Raw genomic sequence first — 13,400 nt, forward strand, 5'->3', positions numbered from 1 at the left:
TCCAGCCTCTCTTCACAGGAGAGGTGTTCTAGCCCTCTCATCATTTTTCGTGGCCCTCTGGACCTGCTGTAACAGGTCCATGTCTTTCTTGGGCTGGGGTACCCGAAGCTGGATGTTTTCCCTGGGTAATTTTTGACAGCTGGCTCAGATGTATGCCCATCTTGTCAGCCTGTGCAAAAAAGACTTGGGCATGAGAAAAGAACAAATGTGAGGGGTGCACACTTACCCTTGTGCACCATTTGGTTAATGCATCTGATGGAAACGGAGGGCAAAATATCAATGGGCATAATAGCTGCAAGTTAGTTCCAACTGTTAGAGCAGTGAGGTTATGGCACAGGCCTTCTCACAGGAACAGGGGGAGTGAAACTCAGCCCAGCTCTAGCTGTTGTTAATGTGGAATACGGTCAACTTATGAAAGGGGCCTCTATGACATGATTGTCTGCAAAGGTAGGGGACTCAGTGACCCAGGAGCTGCCTTCCACGTCTCTTAGGCTCAGGTCAGACTGACCCTCCATTACCAAATCTCAATAACAGGTCCAGAGTCCTCCACAGCTTCTTGCCTGTCCCACTGAGCTGGATGTGCTTGCAAAAGAGCAAGTGGGGAAACAAAGACAGACCTTTGACCCCTTGCTATCGCTATATTAGCTCTGCATAAATGCCGCTGCCTCAGATGAGCATCTACCTCAGCTTCAGCCTGAGAAAGAGAGAGAAAGCAGGACAGGTAAGAGCTGAACTCTCTGTTCTGGGTGGTATGGACTTCATGACTGGTGTATCTAGGACACAGAGAAGTGAGTGGAGGTGGTCTGCTATTTTGCCCCATGTCTTACTGCAAGCCAAAGTGTGAGCTCTTCTCACGCTCCATAGCCAGGAATATTGCTGAAATGGAGGAGGCTGGGAGTGCTTGAGGTGACCTGGACTGAAGCTGAGTTATGGATGCTCCATAAGACACTCATAGGAGGGTCAAGTCCATGGTAGGGATTGTAGAGTTTCAGTCTTGGAAGACACATAAGCTTTTCCCAGCTGCCTTCACCACAGAGACTACAGGCTCTAAAGCAGCTAAGATCACCTCTATGCTCTTGGGAAGCAAATTCATACCTTCTGTCTACAGAGGGAGAAACTGCCTCTAGGATTAAAAATCAAGGTAGAGTGGTAACGGAGCAACTGCTGCTGGTCAGCAAATGTCTAGTTGAATGGAGTGGTAGCTTTTGGAGGTAACCTGTGCACAGAAAGAAATAAAAATGGATGGAAATTTCCTTACTGTGGGATAAGGAGTATTGACTTGTAGTCACCCGGCACAGGACTTAGCAAAGCATTCACATGTAATAGACATGCAGCATTTTTTGCCGTTGCAATTCCTAACATTGCGATATCTTCTTCATGTTGCTCTGAGTGATGCAGCCCTCTAATTCAGGGCATAAATCAATTTTAACTTCTAAACATCTTTTTAAGTGCAGTGTGTTTGAAAAGCTTGTTTAGATGAAATGTCATCTTTTCAATGTACCAAGTACCACATTTCTCAGAGTTCCTCCAATTCTGACATTTTTAATAGACAAAGGCAGTTGGATGAAGCTAAGGTTTGCACTTACTCCCTTTTCAGAACTTGTTCTGCCTGGGCTACTATCTGCTTCATTAATCCCACTGTGGAAAAGACAAGAGAACCTAGCTGGGTAGTTGGGTCTTTCCTCAACTACAGTAAGACAAAATACTCAAGATCACCATGTCACTAAGGTGATCAATGTATGTGATGCACTCACTAGCACAATGTTCTTTAGAGCAATTTACCATAAAAAAATCAAACAAAAAATTCAAACAAAAAAATCCCACAGTATGCATTTTTCCATTGTATTTATGTGTGGAGAAAACCTATTCTGACCTCTGCCAGTTTTAGCAGTTCACTCATGTGCTGAAACAAGGAATTTTAGCTCTCGTATAAAAGTAGCTTTAACTGTCACATATTTCTTGGAGCTCTGAAAGCTATCATTCACTGTGGATATTAGTGATTATACAAATAAATGGACACTTCCATTTTTATACTCTTTTTCCTCACTTCTCCAGAGGAAATTCACCGTGATCTTTCCTGTTCTTTTCATTTATTGGTTAGGTTTGTTGCTGCTGGTGGTTAACGGACATGTTTTATTTCTCTGAAAACAAACAAAACATTGTATGCTGATTCCAGCAGGTCTCTTGGTGTAGAAGGCGGAACTGGTACTGCAAACCATGCTGCAATCCAGGGCATTGGTGATAGTTCTGATTCTGCTACTTGGCACCACTCTCCCTGGTAAGTCTGAAAAGCTTTTCTGTCTTTTTCTGCCTGAGACAAGGCTCACCTCTACAGGTTCTCACTTGTATTAGAGAAGTCTAACCCATCTATAAGGCAGGAGCGAAGCCAAATATTGTAAGGCCACGAATATATAGTGTTGGGCAGCGTGAAACAAGCTGGTAGGAGGCTGGCATGAAAATTGTCTGTACCTAGTGCAAAATACTCTGCCACGTAAGGCCTATGACCTAGATGCCCAAAAATGAGTGATGAGCTGCTGGATGCTGCTAGAGCAAAATCTGGGTGAGGCTTTGAATCTCAGAATTTCAAGTTTCTTCCCACTCTGCCTGGGGGAAGATATCAGAGATACAAGTGACCGGAGAAGCCTCATGTTTTTTTGCCACCTCTTTTTCAGAAGTGCACTCAAAGTCCATCTTTGAGAAAGATCGTCGTGACTGGTTGGTCATCCCCGATGCAATTGCAGCTTACATCTATGAAACTGTGAACAAGATGTCCCCTAAAGTCGGTCAGTTCTTGGCGGATGCTGCCCAGACTCCAGTAGTTGTTGTGACCAGGTATGGAAAGATCCTCTGTGCTAACGCTGCAATAGCCATGGGTGGAACGGGAGAGGGAGGAGCGGGAGAGAGAACAATTAATCAAGTATCTGCGTAGGGACACCCAATGGGAAGTGAATCAGCAACCAAAGCCTTATGTGACTACAATGTAAGCGAGGTGCTGGAAGGTGGGGTGGGACGATATGGTTTCACATGGAAGTGAAAGCTCTTCCCAGCAATGCACTCTGAACACAATGCTCATGGGGTTAGCAGGTACTGCTCCTTATACATGGTGGGCCAGCACCCCTGCAAGGGTGCTGCCGTACTGGAACAAGTTTCCTCCCAAAGGGAAATGCATGATGACCCTAGAGATACAGTTTCATGGCAAACACGTAACGCACGCCTATTGCTGTCTTCTGAGGAAAGGCCCTCCAGGACTGTTGAGGAGCTCTGCACTCAGTGACAGGCAGTGTGATAATTACAGCAGATGGAGATCACCCTCTCGTATTTGTGTGTCTTACCACTGTCGTCTCCTGCAGGAACTTCCTCATCAGAGAAACAACTAAACTCAGTATACTGGCTGAACAGCTGATGGAAAAAATAAAGAACCTGTGGTACACAAAAGTCCTAGGCTACTAGCCAGATGGAGACAAGTCAGTGTTTCCTGATGGGAGCTGGTAACACCCTGCAGTGTCCTCTCTCCCCCTGCCCTTACTACGGACCAAGATCAGTCAATAAGACAGAATCGATGCTCCTCTTAATGCCGCTAGAGGGAACCCAGCTTCAAAGACCAAGGGATGGAAGGCATCTGCTGAAGTCTCCCCTGAAAAAAAAAACCCGCGGCTGGGCATGGGGAAGGCAATGATATTGTAGAGCTCTTCTGTAGCCGAATCCCGAAAATTAATTCCTCCTGAATGGCTTGGCCGTTGCCCTTCTAATAAAAAAAAAATGTTGGTTGTTACACTTCCTTAAGTTTCCTGTTTGTACTGACTGTTAGAAAATCCCATTCACCTTGGCATCCCACTCTGCTGAGAATGTAGCTGTGATTCACAAGAAGCTGTGGGCCGTGCTAACAAACCCTGGTGTTCAGGCACTTTTAACTAAGTTCAGGTTCTTCCTGGGGGGAGGGGGAACTATCTGAGCATCTTTCAGGTAGCCACAACATGGCAACCGTAACTTCACATCAGGAAAGACCATGAAATTGAAGTCCTTCTGATTATGCTCCTTGGTTAGGTAAGAAACAAGCAGGTACACCTGTATCAAGTGTCTGAAGATTCCAGATCATTTGGGAAAACAAGTGCCAGTAAACTAAACTTCCCACCAATCTGAGCAGGACTGCAAAAGCATGTTTCAACAGCCAACAGTGAGGCTACTCAGCCTTTCCAAAGGAGAAATGAGGGGAAAATTTCTCACCATCTTCAGGATGGAGGGTGACCAGTTTATGAGAGAGGCACCTATGCCCAGGATTGTCCACGAAGACCTGGCAGGTCCCTGTCAGCCCTGTGTAACTTCCTCATCTCAGATGTCCACACTGGATAAAGAAATCCATCTGCTTTACCATTAGGCCAGCAGAAACAAGCAGGCAATTTTTCTGAAATCACAACAGGAGACTGCAGCAGAGGCTAAACCAAAACCTGCTAGCCTGAGATCCAGGAGTCGTGTACATAGGCAAAGCTACTGCTTAGGAGGGACAGCATGACTACAACTGGCAAAAGGAGATTTGCCTAATAACTGCAAAGCAACGCTACTGTCTTTTAAGGTGCACCTCCATTTGCCTTCCCCTCATTGGGGTCTTAAACCTAAAATTTTGTTCTGCTTCAGCATTACTCTTAACTTTCTTCGGGGCTTGACAGCACCAGTAATGGCCCTCACCTGGGTTCCTCATCCACGGGCCCAAGAAGCCACAACTAAGCTCGGGCTTTGGGCACCCAGTCCTGTAGCTGCTCCCTGCAGTTTTGGCTTACTGGTGGGTTTTCTTGCATGGGTGCTGGACCTACAGTAAGTAAGTAGACTCATTCTATCCTTGGTTGTGCTTCCTGGGTGGACCATGGACCTATGCTGTAGCCTTGCCTCCAGCTCTGCCTCCTGCTGTCCCGAGTGGGCTCCCTGGTACAGCTGAAGGATCCTGTCACAGTTAGTACCTCACCTCTGCTTGGGTACAGTGGGACTGTGCCCTGGCCAGGGGCATCACTATCTGTGCTGTGGTCTCTGCTGTCTTCTGATTTGTCTGCCCTCCTGGAACATTCCAGCTCTTGCTGCTCCCTGATACTATTTCTAGATTGTCAGATATCCAGCAACTGAGTAGGGGAAGCAGAAAAAGCAGAGAAAGCCAAGGAGAAAACGGGAGATGTCAGTGTTTGGCCCTTCCCATGGAAATGTGCAAGAGAGCAAAGGGAGAGATGGGGGGTGACAGGGAGAAGGAAGAAGCAATAGAAACTGAATAAAGAGCAACTGCGCTAGAAACTGAATGTATTTCTTCAAGGCTACACCCCCCACCCCACCCACCCACCCACTGGGTTTAACTCCAATAACTGAAAAAAGGCTAACAGATGAAGGCTATACTTCATCCAGTATCTCTGTGGCAACTTCCACTAGCACTGGTGGCCTGACCCCACATACACAGTTCCAGACCTTTATTTTAACCTCTTCTCTACATTTTACAACAGTATTTGGCCACCTCAGGAAAGCAGGCTTTGCCGTTGTTGGGCTTCAATGCTCCTATTGCTCGGGCAGCATAGGGGGTAGGGGAAGAACTCACTAAGTAAGGCTCTTTCTCCAACCTGAAGTGCTGGATACTGAAAATATGTGTGTCCACTTTCTTTCCCAATGATCAGAGAGACTTACTGGCAGAAGTTCTTAATTCTGAAAAGTTTCTTATTGCCCCAGTCTGAATTTCATCTTTCAAGATCTTGGCTGCTGAGAAGAGTTTGCTTCAGCACAAACCTGAACATGCTGTAGCTGTCGTATTGGAGCAAGTTGGTAGGCTATTGATAATACAGAAGAAATTAGTTCTTTATGTTTCGGGGTTGGTTATTTTGTTGTTTTGGTTTGGTAATTATCAGACAGATCAGCTATCAATATAAACTTGCACTTAACCATTTGTCTGAATAAAAAAAATCTCATTTTGCATCTTCTGTATCTCAGTAGATCCTTGATACCATACACAATCAGAAAGAAATCAGTGTCCCCACACAGAGCAGCAGGTTATTTCATCTCCAGTTGCTCCACCACTTCTGCGGAGCTTTTTTGCAGATTTCTTTATTTGCTGCATGTTTTGCTTATACTGTCTGTGCTTCCCTGGGCATGCATGAATGTGCACATAAATACGTATTATGTAAATGCACCAGCATTTAGAAGAAGGTTTAGAAAAGCACAATTTGGGCTGGTAAGAGCGTTTACCACATGAAAAAGCCAGGAACTTCAGCTCTTCCTGCTACAGAGATGATTTCCTACCTGCTTGTTTCACATTTGTCTGCTCAGTCTTTCTCTCTTTTTTCCCCAATATAACCCTTGTAGAAGAAGCCCTGCGGGTTAAATCCCCTCTTGCCTCAGCGAAGAATTCAGAATTCCAAGTTTTCTCAGGATAGAGCTTGATCTTTTGGCACTTCAAAAGTATTTCCTTCTGAAAGAGTGAAAGTCATGAGTCATATGAAAGATCCTGAAGGTGCCCTTAAGAGTTTGATGTCCTGGCAATAGTTGCTTCAGCAATTTCAATCTATTTGTCTGCACTGCCAAACAGGCTAGGAAAAAGTCTGGAAAGTATAGGGGGCTCACGTTGCGCTTCAGGTTTGTTGTGTGACTTCATCAATGCAACCCAGCAGCATTTCTGTATTGCATCACTGCATAGCTGGAGCAGAGCAGTATCTGGTATGAATTCCATGCTTGATATTTTGTTAAATGCACTAATGATAACCCTTCTGTTCTTCTGCAATGTAACCGCCGAAAAATCCAAGCCAGCCACATGCTGATTAGCTGTTTGATATCTGACCGATTTTAGTATATGGGCAAAACTAAATCAGCCCATAGATCTCTGTATTTGTTTATACTGAATCGCCTGATCGTGTAGTTATCTATGACTTTTATGCTTTAAAAGAAGTAAACAGAAAACCTTCCAGATGGTTAATCTGCTGTACAATCTAAAATGTAGGGCAACCTCCCACTGCCACAACTGACCCTGATGTTACTGGCATCACCCTTTGGTGTGTTCCTTAAAGGCACAAACTAGCAGCTGAGACAGCACTGAGGCTGACATCAGGTAAGGAAAAAAGCATTTTATCCCAAAAGGTATCCTGGGGCAAATTCTTGGGATAGGTAACGAGGAGGCCATATGTTTTACTCTCAAGAGTTAAAATATTTAACATCTACTCCCACTTTTCAGTAGGAATAAACAGCTTAATCTGCAATTTCATTGTAAAATAGGGATGGAAATCACTGCCCATGTGGTGTCTGTGCAAGTTCACCGAGTGCTTCAAGATTCTTGGAGGGACTTCATAAGTGAAGCATTCATTTCAGTGAGAATCATGTCACAGAAACTTTCTTTGTGAGTAATCATCATTGACTTAGCAGGTTTGGGAAAGCTTGTGGTGTAACTGGTTCAACTGAGTCCATTGAAATTAAATCTTAAGAAATGTCAGGTTTCTGTTTTTTCTGAGATGGATGTCCCTGATTTCTGCAAAAAACACCCTTTCTCAAAAAGTATTTATTATGGTGAATACTTTACACTATTTTCAGTGGCTCAGTGGTGACGGCACACAACTATTTGGCTTTCACACTTCCTAGCACCCCTCACCTCTTACTTAACACTGGGAAAAATCACAAACTGATGCTAACAAACACCCCGGGCCGTGCGCTGCTGTGAGCAGTGGTGGCTGTCCTTCTCCACACACAGCCCAAGCCCTCCATGAGCAGAAACCCCAACACGAGGCGTTTTCTCCTTCCAAGCAGAGATGACGAGGACTGGAAAAAGTCACATAAAATACTTGAAATTTACAGCTGGTAGTCACACTTGAAGAGCCATGTGGTGAATTCCCCTACACAGACACGTATTTCCATGGACAGGTAACATTATTTTTTGTCCTCTGGCACAGGGATGCGTGGCTGCCACCCTGAGGGAGCGGACCAAGATGGTGGACATGCAGTGAGGCAGAGCCGACACAGCCGTCTCTCAGATGGTTCTGTGCTTTCCACAGACTTTGGACAAAGCAGCTTTTTCAGATTTTAAAAGTAAACACCCAAATCACAAACCGGGTGCGTGTGTGTGTACGTGATCTCTACCTGCCCCCCCCCAAAAAGCAGCAGGCCCCAGGGTCCCGAGGGGGATGGCAGCGGCCAGCCCCGCGGGAGGTGGCAGCCGCTCTCCAGCAGCAGCGCGGAGGGAGGGGGCGACCGGCCACCGCCGAGGGGGTGGGGGGGGGGGTGGGGGAGAAGCCCCTCTGGGAAGCCTCGGGCGAGGGGACCAGCGGGTGCCGGCCGAGGGCTAGCGCCGTGCCGGCGAGGCGCGGGCGGCTGACAGCAAGCCTTGCGTGCCAGGCGCCCCGCGGTCGGTCGGCAGAGATCACTCAGCATCTGTCTCCCTTTCGCTCACAGCCCGCGGTCTCGCACCGCCGCGGCCAGCCCTGACTCAGAGCGGCATCGCCGCCGCCACCGGCTTCGCACGCGATGCCACCGGCCATCCCCCACCTCGCTCCCGGCCGCCCCCGCTGCAATCCCGACCCGCTGGGACCGGGCCGGCGGTACGGGCGGCAGCGGTACGGGCGGCGGCGGCAGCGGTACGGGCGGCGGCCCGTGCGCGCAGGTAGGCTCGGGCAGCGGCAGCGCGGGAAGAGGCGGCTGCTGCCACCGCACCCCGCCACACACACACGTATTTACTTCAGTATTTGATGGGGGGGGCGGGGCGGGTGGTAGTTTGGGACGCTGCGGTACCCCGAGCTGCCCCCCGACCCGCCGCCAGGCCCGACCCCGGGGGCTCGGGCACGGCCGCGGGGCCGGGCCGGCCGCAGGGCCCTGCTGCGAGCCCCGGGGTCCCCCGGGCGGCCGGGCCTGCCAGCCCCGCCGGGGCAGGGGGGCCCTGCGTCCTCAGCGGGGCTGCTCGGGGAGGCGGGGGCTGGGGGCAGGAGGAGCTGTTTATGGCCATAACCCACTGGTCGGTGTGGCTGGGACGGGTAAATGGCTCCATCCCGGCTGGCGAGGGTCCAGCTGTGGAGGCCACGGAAAGGGAAGGGTGTTGTGGCATGGGCTGAGTTGGGGTTGAGTGTTGGCTAGGGAGGGGTTGAATGTTGTTTCCGTAATATGTAGAAAGACGGTTTTTCACATAGGTTTGCCCACTTACCTGCATGTTCACCAGCGAGGTGGGACTTCCTGTCGCTTGGGTGTGTAATGACTACACTGCCCTTTGCAGACCCTGATTTTCCCGGGGGGGGAGTGAGGGTGTGCCAAACCAAATGATCCCATATTACAGAATTCCCCTTTACGCCTAGGTTTGGGGGTGATGCGGGACTAGGTCATGTCTCAAAAAATGCTTTAAGCAACATTTCTTGTTTTGCTGTTCAAACTAGAAAACTGCAGCTCAAGTGCAAGCTAACCGTCTTGACAGTAGCTGTGATAAAACCGCTTCATTAAAGTTTCCCGGTGCCATAAACAAGGCAGCATTCAAATGTGCACCACAGCGTCAGGTACAGTCCACATCTGGTGGGAGACAGGCTAACCTGCTCACTGCTGCACTAGTAGCGTGTCTGGAAACAGTTTTTAAGTTGCTATCAACCCTGAGTGGCGCTGGTTACTGAAGATCTTAACAGCAGAATAAATATTTACAAGTACAGCCGTGATATATGTCAGTGAAGAGCGCAGATCTTTTGTTTTCACAGCTTCCAGTCTCCAGGTTTACTGTAGTGTCCTTGTTAAATGGGTTCAGGTATTGGGTTTGAGGCTGCTTTATTCAGAGTTGGCTTAAGAGGTGAAAGCTGCAGGTGCCGGAGAAAATGTGTAACTCCTTGTTTGAAAACAACTGGATTAAGCTTACTGCTTAGAACAACCATTTCAAGATGATTATTTCTTTCCTAATTGTAACATTTTCTCTTCTCTCCAAAGGCGGCTTTGCCTCTTGGCTTTCTCTGGGGTGGTAATGTTAAAAGTCCTGCTAGTGGAGGATTGCTCTCTTAGGAGTGTAGTACAGTTGCCTCCTAGGCAACCTTCTCCATAGAGACATCTTCAAAATGGCATGTTCAGGTCACCTTTGCTGCTTGGAGAGTACAGAACTGTAAAACGGCTGGCGTGGCTGTGTGATCTGCAGGACTAATTTGTTTCCAGTTGTGGTCAGTAAAACGCAAAGTTCTTTTTTTAGAAAGAAACCCACACACACAGATCAAACCTTGTTAATAGTTATAGGCTGTTGTATCCTTAGGTTAGTGCTGTCTTTTGTCAGATAAACTGCCGCTGTGGCTGTTAGCTAATTCAGCATTTTAGGTTTCCCATGCTTCTGAGCTGCTTGGCTTGGCTTGAAAGTGGGGAGCTTCTCGCTTCTCCTTTTTTTTGGTGTCAAAAATTGTTGGCGTTACATACCTATACAGTTATCTTAGCAATTTAAGTAAGTCATAAAGTCTTTTTTAGCAGGTAAAAGCTTGGAGTGATTTTTAGATTTAAAAGGAGCTTTTAGTATTCTAATAATAAGGTTGACTCGATAGAGGTCATATTTTGTAAAAATAACTCTGGTAGATATTGCTGGAGGGAGAGAGTGCTCATTTTATTTACCCATTTTCCCAAATAGTACTTTGATACCTCAGAAAAATAAAGATCTACTATATGAAATCAATACACATACGCAAGACATAATACTTTATTGAGAAGCAACACTTCATCCAAAACAGTTGTTCATCTGATGAACTTCTGTATTTTTAAAAATGTCCTTTGCCCATATACACGCTGCCCTTCTTCTGAGCATTTCTTATTAATTGTTAAGTTTAAAAAATTTCCATTTCAATTGTAAGCACCTTTTGCTCCGTCATATATTGTTGTGGAGTGTGCACTGGGTGAATCAGCAGTGGCTGAATGAGGGAGGAAAAGAGGTATTTCTGTATTGAATTTACTCAGTGTAGGTCAGTAATTTTTGCCAGCTCATGTGCAGTGTCATAAATACACTGCAGGCAACTGCCATCTGTCAACCTGGAGAAAAATGCTTGTGGCAAAAGGCAAAAGACAAGAATACCAGGCACTGTGACAAGTCTTTTGGGCAACTCATTGGCAGCTAGCCATCATAGAGGGCTTGGCAGATAATGCAGACATTGCTAACTCATGTTATAACACATAAAATCAAAATATGGAGCATGAATGCAAAAGTTCTTCAGTACTCCCCAAGCACTTGCTCTCACAAGGTACCGGAGTTTATGATTGACTCCCTAGGCTGAGTAAATCACGGACCTGACTTAAATAACTGAGTAAATCAAAACCTTGTTTTTGAAGTATCTAAACTGACATCAGTTTAGTGGGAGCGTGTCCGTTCCCCGAGTGAACTGACAGTTAGGTGATGCTGAAAATGAAGGTTTGTTTCGTCTCCCATTTGCAAAGAAAGCATGTGGTTAAAGGGTAAACCTATGAGTTCAAAAGCAATTAAAAGGATCCTCTGAATATATTTGCATGGCATCTCATGACTTTAAGTGAATTTTGTGAATTCTGAGTATAAATGATGACCTACCCTTATGTTTTTTCTTACTGAACTAGATGATTGTCTGAGGTCTCCTACAACTGTGCTGCACTGGTAATGCCACTTGTGTTAAAAGTTTGCTTTCTTAAAAAGGAAGAAGGTTGCATGTCACCATTTGGCCTTTCTGTGGACATGAGACACTCTGTGTCAAAAAACAGTAGTATTCCACAGCTATTAGCAGGCACCTCAGCCTTTGTGCTTTTACACTACAATTCATCACCCTCACTCTATGTGTGTTTCACACACTAATCAAATCATACCTATCGTGTGGCGTGAGCCCTTGGTTTGTTTTTCTGTCTGATAAAAATGTGGTCACTTCCATGCAGAGGCTGAATTCAGCAAAAGATGAACTGATCATTATTTGTGGATGTTTTAGATTAATTATAAGAGTGAAAATGCATACTTTAGTTCTTGTTCACTATGTGCAGCGTTTTGGAAATCCTGTTTTTATTATAATCTTCCTTTTTCACTTCCTCTAGACCTTTTCAGAATACTTGATTTAGGGCACATACTTTCTTATCTGGTCAAGGCAAATACAGATTTATTTGAAATGTTATTTTTTGGAGCCACTTAGGTCTCCACCTCTGACTTTCAGGTATGGCTGACATGGACATTGCCTGGGTATGTGGCCTAGGGGGGCATCTAGGGGTAGAGCAGCACATTAGCTGTAGCCCTGCTGCCTCCTTTGCCTGTGCCAGAGGTGTGGAGAGCCTGCTGACTCTGAGGTGGTGAGAGCAGAGCTGGTGGCTGACTGCTGTGGGAGCGCTGGGTGTGCAGGGATGGAGATGCTCTGGGGAAGGACGACCGTCCAGCAAGCGGAGTGGGAAGCTTGCCTTCCTGGGGCTCAGTCCCTCCAGCATCCTCCCAGCGGGGTCCCTTTCCATGGCAGAAACCTTGTCCCATCCTGAAGCCCACTCCTGAGGGTGGCAGGCTTGATCTTTACGGGACGTTCCCCAGTGATGCTTTGCGTCCAGCTGCTGGGCACTGGACAAAGGTGCTAGCTTTGCCTGTTACAGAATGAAGAGGGCTCTCAGCCTTCAAACCCACAAGCCACTGGTGTTTTGCTGTGTGATGCATTGGCCTACAGTACAGCCAGAGCTATGGTAGCCACGTGGGGTAGTGTACCTGAGCTACTTTCATTTGACTAGTTCACAGGTTTGGTATAGATGAAGAAATTCCAGCATGCGCTCCAGTGTCGGCTTGCAACCCAAATGGACAGTCCCAGTCCCCTGAGGCATGTTCACCTGTACTGATATTCCTGTCTCGGCATCTTTGCTGCCCATGCCTGTGATCGCTGCATTTGGGTGAGCAGGTTCACAGCTTCCTGTGTTGCAGTTGCCTGTTCAAGCTGTGGTACAAACAAAGTCTAAACCAGGTGCAAACTGCAGAGGGACCTACGGTGCTTGTCCAGGGAAGTCCCTGTGTCTGGCATTGCTCCCTGACAGTGCTGGCTCTCCTTACAACCACATGAGAAGAGCATGTACGCCTTAGCAGAGAACACAGGTGCCTAAATTGGCATGATCTTGCCCTGCACTTTATCCAAGTTGTTTAAAGGCTATTTAAGGAGGTTACAGCTGGTAGTATCAGGAAACCTAGTCTTATTCATCAGCTGTAGTATCTATTCAGATGGCTTCTCTCTATATGGATAAGTGAGGCCATATAATTACAGGCGTTTCATGGGCCTTCAGAAGTTTTGGAGAAGAATCATTAGTATGAACTCTGAAAGAGGGCATACTAATCCAGCTGGGATCACTACTGGGTAGGTAGTCTGTGGGTTAGGCTTATGGTCTTCTCATTCAGCTAATCCCCAACTCTCTTGAAGTTAATCCTATAAAACTCCAGTTGATTTCCATGGAAACAGACGTTTCCTCACTGACTTTGTTTGGTATTTATT

At 46.8% G+C, this 13,400-nt stretch overlaps 1 protein-coding gene across 1 annotated transcript; it reads left to right on the forward strand.

The window, feature by feature from the left end:
* The first annotated feature begins 708 nt into the window (after positions 1 to 708).
* On the forward strand, positions 709 to 3,778 carry LOC101922898 (apovitellenin-1). The gene is made up of 4 exons (XM_005239301.2): positions 709 to 721; positions 2,180 to 2,278; positions 2,673 to 2,832; positions 3,351 to 3,778. Exons 2-4 carry the CDS (start codon positions 2,218 to 2,220, stop codon positions 3,448 to 3,450), a joined length of 321 nt encoding a protein of 106 aa, XP_005239358.1. The 5' UTR covers positions 709 to 721; positions 2,180 to 2,217; the 3' UTR covers positions 3,451 to 3,778.
* The last annotated feature ends 9,622 nt before the right edge of the window (positions 3,779 to 13,400 follow it).

This window comes from Falco peregrinus, chromosome 6 (genome assembly GCF_023634155.1).
Source record: "Falco peregrinus isolate bFalPer1 chromosome 6, bFalPer1.pri, whole genome shotgun sequence".
Classification (NCBI taxonomy): Eukaryota; Metazoa; Chordata; class Aves; order Falconiformes; family Falconidae; genus Falco; species Falco peregrinus.

Excerpts from the sequence above, each read along its gene's own strand:
- LOC101922898 (XM_005239301.2), top strand. The coding sequence starts at position 2,218 with ATGCTGCAATCCAGGGCATTGGTGATAGTTCTGATTCTGCTACTTGGC. Across the intron at positions 2,279-2,672 it reads ACTTGGCACCACTCTCCCTG|AAGTGCACTCAAAGTCCATC; the intron begins GTAAGTCTGAAA and ends CCTCTTTTTCAG. Across the intron at positions 2,833-3,350 it reads CCAGTAGTTGTTGTGACCAG|GAACTTCCTCATCAGAGAAA; the intron begins GTATGGAAAGAT and ends CGTCTCCTGCAG.